The sequence below is a fragment of the Lactuca virosa genome, chromosome 3 (assembly GCF_052849685.1).
Source record: "Lactuca virosa cultivar CGN04683 chromosome 3, Lactuca_virosa_CGN04683_v6, whole genome shotgun sequence".
In the NCBI taxonomy this organism is placed as follows: Eukaryota; Viridiplantae; Streptophyta; class Magnoliopsida; order Asterales; family Asteraceae; genus Lactuca; species Lactuca virosa.
Window position 1 is genome coordinate 238909804 of NC_136428.1, and position 9618 is coordinate 238919421.

The 9618-nt window shown below is 29.4% G+C and overlaps 1 protein-coding gene across 1 annotated transcript; it reads left to right on the forward strand.

The window, feature by feature from the left end:
* The first annotated feature begins 1938 nt into the window (after nt 1-1938).
* LOC145167068 (protein ENHANCED DISEASE RESISTANCE 2-like) lies at nt 1939-6463 on the forward strand. The gene is made up of 11 exons (XM_079086152.1): nt 1939-2118; nt 2880-3105; nt 3383-3469; nt 3556-3606; nt 3707-3793; nt 3864-3999; nt 4142-4304; nt 4827-4955; nt 5071-5265; nt 5536-5658; nt 5936-6463. The coding sequence occupies exons 2-11, from the start codon at nt 2889-2891 to the stop codon at nt 6047-6049; spliced, it is 1302 nt and encodes a 433-aa protein (XP_078942278.1). The 5' UTR covers nt 1939-2118; nt 2880-2888; the 3' UTR covers nt 6050-6463.
* The last annotated feature ends 3155 nt before the right edge of the window (nt 6464-9618 follow it).

Sequence of the window (9618 nt, forward strand, 5' to 3'; positions counted from 1 at the left end):
CCCCACATATCTGTATCTCCTCACCGTAAACCTGAAACCACATTTGAGAAATTTAATTTGGGTCTCACCGGTCACCATCCTATCTCTCATCCTCATCAACTTCTATTTCTTTTCCATCTTTAGTGACATTGACGTATTCACCATGCTTCTTTTTTTTGTCCTTCAACTCAGGCGAACCAACACCATAACCCAATGTCTCTTTATCTTTAGTGGGTTCACTGGGTTGTGGTGTTAATTCGACGGAGTTGAAGGACCGAAAAAAGAAAGGATGGTGAAGATGTCGATATCACTAAAGATGGAAAATAAATATAAGTTTAGGAGGATGAGAGATGTGATGGTGAAGAGATACAGATATGTAGGGTCTATTAATTTTTTTAATATATAAAGAATAAATACATAAATAAGAAAATTATTTTAAAAAAATTAATTAATAAGGGCACAATAGTCTTTTTAGGTAAGACAGAGACCAAACGCATAACAAAAATAAACAATATGGATCATCCGAGTTAAAAAAAAAAATTAATTAAAAAATAAACAGTAGGGATCATCCGAAGAGATACAGATATGTGGGGTCTATTAATTTTTTAAATATATAAAAAATAAATACATAAATAAGAAAATTAATTAAAAATAAATTAATAAGGGCACAATAGTCTTTTTAGGTAAGAGATGAACCAAACGCGCAACAAAAATAAATAGTAGGGACCATCCGAGTTAAAAAAATAAGTTAGGGACCAAAAACACAAATTCCTCCAAACCACAGAGACCATTCGTATAATTTATTCTTACTTTTCGTTTTGTTTTCATATTTGGGTAACTACTTTTTTTTGTACACATCTAGGTAACGAACTTGTTGAAAGTGTTCACGTCTAGGATGTAACCTGCTACAACAAGTCATAATGGTCATATGTGAACAATTCCAACAAGTTTGTTACCTAGATGTGTAGAAAAAAAAGATAGTTACCCAGATGTGAACATACCGAAAAGTTAATTACCTTGATAAGTCATTTTCCTGTTTTTAAGATATTAGGGACCAATTTTACAATTTATTATTATTATTATTATTTTTTTTAAAGATTGAACTATAGAAATGGTGAAATGGATGAAAAATACCCGATCAGATTCCTTGTAAGAATACGATTAAAGTCTACATATCTTTTATACATAAAACTAAAAGCTATCACATATAAAGAAATAAATGTGACGTTGAATATTAAAGCTATCACATATAAAGAAATAAATGTGACTTTAAATATTATAATTTGAAAGTAATTAAATACTAAAAACTTGATCCACATTGAGTCTTGAACTCACATAAATGTGGAAATTATGATTCCACACTTTTTCCAAGATGTTGACTTCACGAGTTATTGGTTCATCAAACTTTTTCTTACATATTATCGATTCAAATCCTTCAATGATTACCATTGTAAGTTAACTGAAATTTTTTATTTATAAAATAATATCCTATATGAAACTATACTAAATTAAATGGATAATAATAAATCAGCAAGTAAGTCATCGAAGTTTGCAAAAGAATTTTATATACGACACCCAATTGTAAAAACGTCAAACTATGCTAACCAACTTTGAAATTGACCATATATATCAAAAAAGACGAAAATACCCCTTGTTTAATTTTGTTTGGTGATGTTATATCCAAGAAGAAAAATCCTAAAATGGGATCAGTTTGATAATTTATTTGATCATCAAATTATTTACGCAACACATACATTTTTATTTATAACAAAGAAGGGTACATGCATATCTCTTTGTTGATCTTAATTGTCTTGGAAACTAATAGAAAGTTATTCAATGGGAAAAAGGTAAAACACGAGGGGCTTAATTTGTCACATTTGAATAAACATAGGACTTAAATTTGAAAATTTCAGTTGAAAAATAGGCGCTTGTCCTGACGTGTAAATGATCATTCATCTTCTTCCTCTATAGTCTATTTATTCATTTCTCTGCAACTTCATTCAAAAAGAACCCAAAAAAAAGATCCGACCCGGATAACTCTCCTTCCTCCCACTTCATAGGAGCTTCCTTCAATCCACTGCACAGAGAGAGAGAGAGAGAGAGATAGTGTTATGTTCATAATCCCAACAACAATTTCAGGTTTTTCTCTCTTTATGTACATACATGTGTGTGTTTATGTGTACGTATATCTTCACAGAATGCTTTGATCGATTCAGATAATTATGTATTTTCATGTGATAAGTTGAATAGTTTACTGTTGTAGCTTTAATTCGATGTCTTTTGAGTGCCTTTTGATTTGATTCTGTGTTCATTAATCATTAATCATCATTCATCTAACCCTTTCTATTCATCCCTTTTGAATCCAGTTTATCGCTATTTTTAGACAACTTTTAAATGAAACTGAAATTGCTCATTAAAAGAAATTCATCTATATGTTTGGTTCCATTTGTTTCAAGTGTGATGATTTCAAAACCTCAGTTAAATTTTTCTATAACATTAAACGTGAAATCTTGTGAAATTTCAAAAAAAAAAAAATGCTAATGGCATCAATAGCATAAGATGTGTAATTTTGTTTCATTCTAATGACAGCAAATCCTTGTTATTATCGGAGTATACTACTAGAAATTCTCTTTCATCATATTGTCATAATAGTACGTTGATTTTTATTAAAAAAGTCTTGACTTTCTTGAATTCTACAATCCAACTGGATCTTTCTGTTTCTCAAAGGATTATCCTCAGAAATTTTTTGAATTTTACAATAATCAATTACTCTTAACTAGTGGAAGATCTGTGAATTCTCCCCCAATTTACTTGAAACTAGAAGCTTCACACTTTGTAATCAAATTCTTTTTTGTGTTATATTGTGGGATCAAATAATTATATCGTTGTTGTTTGATTAGGGAAATAAAATGGGTAATTGTGCATCAGCCCAATTTAAAATAGTTAGTTCAAAGAAACCACGACATATTCGTTCTAGAAAGATCCGGAAGCATGGAAAGCCATGGAAGAAGAAGAAAAGTGAAGCAGGAAACCTTGTTGCTGTTACTGAAATTGTTCACACAACAACCACTTCCACTATCCAAGTCACTCAAAGAGAATGGCATCAAAGTCAAATTGATTCTAATGGTGCTTCATTCTTATACTCCTTTTACTTTTTTTAATTACTATTACTATATTTTTTTTTTCATTTCCCTTAAAGTTTCCACAAAAGGGTTTTTTCTTTCAGCAACCCTTGAGCTGGCCCACACTTTCTGATCTGTAAATAAAGTACAAAGTGGCCCGTTAACGTGACTGTCATAAGAGCCCAATTAAAATTGGAATTGTAACTCCTAACAACCCCTGAGCTGGCTCACATTGTCCTGTCTTGAAACTCGTACACTGACATAGAAACACTTTCTTGTAGTGATTTCTCAAGAAGAATCATGGTTTGACTCGGTTAGCAAACTTGAAGAATCCGGTTCGGATGACGACTTTGATAGCATGGATGGAGGTAATGAGCACAAACATTAGACATTAGATATTGGACATTGTTTGTTGTTTAAATGGTACGTAAATGTGTTGTTCTTATTGCATTAGATGAAGAAGTGATTGAATATGAGACATCTTCATGCATCATCGGAAACAATTGTAAGTACCAAAATTACCCTTGAAGTTATTCGAAAATAGATATAAAAGATGACATTTTTTATCAAGAAAGCCAAATCCAAAATCTTGAAGTCTTGCATAGGTACACAAACTGAGACAAGGACATCAACCGTTATCAGACTTTCATTAAAGAAAACTTCAATTGATGGAGAAGAATCCAATGAACCCCGTAAGTGCATTTTTCTCATTTTAAGGAAATAATTTTTTTTTTTAAAGCTAATATTATTTGGTTCTTGTAGAATCTTCTGGAAAGTTCTTTTTTCGCCCCCGCGCAGGACTCTTGATTCCATGTTATACAGATGAGAAGCCGACACCTGGATGTTGGTCTGCTATTGACCCTTCGTGTTTCACTCTTCGAAGTGAATCTTATTTTAAGTATGCCATTGATCTCTCTTTATAATTTTAAAGAAAGATTATTGAATATATATATATATATATATATATATATATATATATATATATATATATATATATATATATATATATATATATTAAACTACTAAAATTTAATTTGCAGAGATAAAAAGAAAATCCAAGCTCCAAGTTATTGCCCTTATATTCCGTTTGGTGTTGATCTCTTTGTGTGCCCGAAAAAAGTCAACCACATTGCTCAACACATTGAACTTCCTTCTTTAAAAGGAGATGGCAATTTGCCACCCCTTTTTATTGTTAATATTCAGGTTCATTTTTTTTTTTGCCATTTTCGGTTCTTTTTGGCCATGATTGTTAAGGAGATATGTTAGGGCAAGGGCATGGCATGGTTTTGCCTTGACATGAAAAAACAATCGAACTAGACTAAAATGACATGACATGACAAGACATTGCAGTGCATAGGTTGAGACTGATACATGATATGATAGTCTAGTTAGATTGATAATCGACATAACATGACAAGACATTGTGTGACAAGACATTGTGGGACATTGGGTATGACATGACATGATAAGACAATATAATTTTATGGACTGAGACCGATGTTGATGTTAGTAAGACAAAAGTTGCACTTTTTAGTTCCACCTTTTGGTAGGGACTTGCCCTCGATCTTCGGTCTAGGAAAAAGACATGAATGAGTTTCTCATACTAATAATCAAAAATAGCCCTAGAAAATTTAACCAGTCATGTCCCATGTAACAAACGCAACATTTACAATATTGATTGTGGTGGATAAAATTTCTTATAAATGTTTCATTTGGGTGTTATAGTTGCCTACCTATCCTATACCTATGTTCCTTGGTGATAGTGATGGCGAAGGTTTGAGCCTTGTTTTATATTTCAAACTCTCTGAAACATATGAAAAAGATATCTCTCCCCAATTTCAAGGGCTAATCAAGGTACACAATCATGTCTATTTGTGGACTTTTAAATATTATACTTCAACAAACAATAACTTTTCAAGATTAGACAAAACGGTAGGAAGTTTTCTAACCAATCACACCGGATTTGCAGAGTTTATGTGACAATGAAATGGAAAAAGTAAAAGGATTTAGGAAAGATTCCCTTACAACTTTTAGAGAAAGATTAAAGATCATAGTTGGTGTGGTAAACCCCGATGATCTTGTTTCAAATAACACCGAAAAGAAGCTTTTGCATGCTTACAATGAAAAACCCGTTCTTTCACGCCCTCAACATGAATTTTATCAGGTATTCATAACTTGTCTTTTTTTTTTTTTTTCAAATAAAGAAATGGTTACTGTTCGAGTGTGGAAGTTTCAGTTCTAATATAGATCAACCACCTAGCAAGCTCCAGTTGTTGTGTACCTGATTTACATATCATATAATGATTTATAGAAAAATAACCTTTTTGCAGAAAAAGTTTTTTTTTCCTCTTTCCACTATAATTTATAGTTTTATACCCAATATTGATCAAGTGAATAGCAAATTAAATATTTGATCTTTATAAAAAAATTGCAGGGTCCAAATTACTTTGAAGTTGATCTTGACATTCATCGGTTTAGTTTTATAGCAAGGAAGGGATTAGAAGCATTTCGTGATCGGTTGAAAAATGGTATATTGAATTTGGGCCTAACAATTCAGGTAAAAATTTGCATCATTTTTCATAATTGAATTTAACTAAATTCAAGCTATATTTTTTCAAGGAAAATTTGCAATATAAATAGGAATATATATTGCAAATTTCTAATTAGATCATTGGACTTTGAAAATCGTTATAGATTTTTGAAATGGTGACATGAATGTGTCTACTATTAGTTGCAATTTACCATTTTTTCGGTTATTGATTTGTAAAAATGATTAAGCATAGTAAAAATCTAAAAGAAATTAATTTATGTTTTTTATATATTTGAAAAAATAGGCTCAGAAACCAGAGGAATTACCTGAAAAAGTGCTATGCTGTTTGAGATTGAACAAGATTGACTTTGTGAATCATGGTCAAATACCTACTATAATGGCCACCAATGAAGATTGACATTCTATGACTTTTTGACTTTTGTTATTCATTCTTCACCATTGTAAATGAAAACTAAAGATTTATACTCTTAAATCATGAACAAAATACATAGGATGAAAGAAATCATGTTTTTTTGACCAGGTCAAATTCAATAAGTTAGTCGATGATTATGGTAGACCTTTTTTTTTTTTTTTTTTTTTTTGTATGTTGTTAATTTGATTACAAACTTGTGGCTCCACTTGGGTGATAAAAAATCTTATTTTTGAATGTAAAATACACTATATGATTTGATATGGTATGAGATGGGTTTTATAGCTGTGTAAAGTTAGTTCAAAAGTTAACTTACATTATTTTGTCATATAATGTAAACAAAGTACCATTTTTATCATTTGATTAGAAAGTTATCAATTTTTTGTTACGATTCTATGTAAATATGTAATAATATATGTGCAGCATGTTAAATTCTTAATATGATATAAAAGTAAGTTTGTTACATTACAAGCTAAAAAAAATATGATGTATATATTTATTAAATGGTGAAAACATTTGGAGCTTAACTCTGAATTTATTTATTATATGTGTCGGTTTACGTAGCTTATAAAAACAAAATACATGTAATTTTTTATATTTCTGACAATAATGTATTATTGTATTAATAGTTTGTAAACACAAATTTATGGACCAAATAGACTAGTATCTAGCCCATAAGCCCAACTTAATTAGTATGTTGCCCATAAGCCCAAAAGAAACCCAATTTTGAATTGGCCTTATTTATTCAAAAGAAAAGATAAAATTATAAAAAATAGTAACCGATATTTTAAAGGAAAAGAACATCCCCACATGTATTAAATTCACATGTGATTCATAAAGAGGTGCACAAATATACGTTCTGAACCGGTTTAGGTTTTAAAAGAAGCGTTTTCCTTAACGCCGGTAATAGAAAATTTTGTTTCAGTTCGGTTTATTCAGTTTAAAAATTGGTTCGGTTCAGGTTTTTTAAATATAGAATCTTTCCTAATAAATAAAGAACTTTTTGTTAGGGGTGACAATTTATGACACGGCACGACAAAAATACACGACACGAAACGAAATTGGGACGAAACTGAAATTTGAATTCGTGTTCGTGTCGTGTTCGTGTTAACAGTAAAAAACACGATGTCGTGTCGTGTCGTGTTCGTGTTCAAAATTCGACATGAAATTGACACGATTTGGCAGTTCTTTATCGTGTTTGCCGTGTTATATTTGATAAAGTATTCATTAAATAAACTAGTTTTTAGTATATGATATATTTTTCGTGTCGTGTCGTGTTTGTCGTTTTTTAATTCGTTCGTTTTCGTGTTAGTTAAAAAAAACACGACATCGTGTCGTGTCGTGTTCGTGTTACATAAAACATTGTCGTGTTGTGTCGTGTCAGACACACGAAACGACAGCACGATTTGCCACCCCTACTTTTTGTCATTTGTTACATTCTCATTGATTTGACCACATGTCATTTTGTGGTTATTTTCAATTAAATTTTTTCCACATGACATTTTGTGTTGTTTCATTTTTATTAAATGTATTAATTGCAATAAATATAATAATAAAGGTATTTCGGTTTCATTAATTGACTTTCCTTCTAATTTAAAATTTTCTAAATTAAAGCCCATTAGTTTTTATTGTTTATTTATCTAAGTTATTTGTTTAAATTTAAAAGAGAAAAAACACTTTAATTTTAATAATTTAACATTTTTCTATTTTTCTTATAAATTCAACTTCTCAAATATTTATAATTTTATAAATTTTTTAAATGAACCTACGTAATACATGGGTTATACATCTAGTTATTTTTATAAAAACCAATTTCAAACCGGCGGTTAGGTTATTTCAAAACCGGTTTAAAATGTGCACATCTTTTTTTTCCCGAATGTCATTCAATTATTGAAACTTCTTTTTCTCAAATATACTTTATAGGTTATTTCAAATATATTTTATTTACAAATAAACTAAACATAAAAAAATACTGTTTGGTTAAATTTTTATTTTGAGAAACAGAATTTTAGATTAAACATTTGAGCCTATGATTTCGGCTTCGTAGGCTATTTGAAATGGAGCCTCAAGTTACACATGAAAGCCTATGTGGCACACTAACCCACTAGTGAACACTGTCCTAGAGGTTGGTGGGTTGGATGTGGAGTGGCCATGGAGACGGACGAAGACGTTGTGTTTGATTAACTAAAGTTTTTTTAACTGTTTCTTTTGTAAGGTTAGAATAAAAAAAATCTTTTTTTTTCATTAGTTACATGAATAAAAGAAAATGTTTGTGGAGTGGTGACCATTTCCAATGGCTAATGGTTTGGTAGTAAAGAGGTAGTGAAAATAATGTGGCGTATATGTAACAACACTTTTCTAGTGGGTTGGTGGTGACCATTCTCATTTGCCTTAATTGAATAGATGACTTGGTTACTAAATAATAAACCAATTATAAATAAGTAAATTTCTATTAACCAAATATTTTATTTATTTATATATTTGCTAGGTTGAAACTTGTGTAATACATGAATCGACAAGTTAGGATAGTAAAAATAATACATATTAATAAAAGAGTAAATTGGTTTGGTGCTAATGTATATTCATTAAATTAAACCTTAAATTTTTTACTAGATATTCGAAATTGTTTTGCACTAAAAAAAACTTAACTATATATAATTAGAGTACTTAAGAAAATGTCATCGTAACATAGTGAAGGTGTAAAAAAGAAATATTTGGCATTTATATGATTGTTTTTATTAGAAGAGATAGATGACATAATAATATTAATTTAGAATTTAGAATTATTTTTTCAAAAATAATAATTTTCGTTTACACTTTATATAACTAATTAAGTTTATCAAGTGAAGTACTTTAAAAGTAAAAGCATTCACATTATATCTTTTCAATTTGTATTTTATATAACTAGTTAAGTTTATCAGGTGAAGTATTTTAAAAATGAAAGCATTCACATTATATCTCTTTAATTTGCATTTTATATAACTAGTTAAGTTTATCAACTGAAGTACTTTAAAAGTAAGAGCATTCACATAATAATTTTGGTTTGCACTTTATATAACTAGTGAAGTACGAAAAGCTTAAGCTTTTTATTGGATTATTTTTTAAAAACTCTTTATCTCTTCAAGAATATGAAAATTTTCAATTTCTTTTATACGAGTTGTTTGTATATATATTGTTTAGTTATAGCTAGTTAAATACACAAGAAATCAAATGTCTTGCTATCTTTTATTCATATTTATCTTTCCACTCACTTATGGATGTTAAAATCAGAGATAGAATTAAAGGTTTCCACATATCATTATTTTATATGAATAAGAAAATTAATATAAATAAAATGTAGGAAAATATTATTTAACTTCCCTAAAATCACAGTATATCTCACCGACCATCGAAAAAAAAAATCATAATTAAAACTTTTTAATTACCAAGTTTCTTAGAAAAAAAAAAGGTAGTTTAAATTATGGGCTCTATTTGCAACATGCTCAAAGGAAATGGGTGTAAATGTCATTTTAAAAAGATATAAAGTGCAAAATCAGTAAATAAAGCAATTAGGGTTA

Coding starts and splice junctions, on each gene's coding strand:
- LOC145167068 (XM_079086152.1), top strand. CDS start 2,889: ATGGGTAATTGTGCATCAGCCCAATTTAAAATAGTTAGTTCAAAGAAA. Junction 3,470..3,555: donor CTTTGATAGCATGGATGGAG/GTAATGAGCACA, acceptor TTATTGCATTAG/ATGAAGAAGTGATTGAATAT. Junction 3,607..3,706: donor ATGCATCATCGGAAACAATT/GTAAGTACCAAA, acceptor AGTCTTGCATAG/GTACACAAACTGAGACAAGG.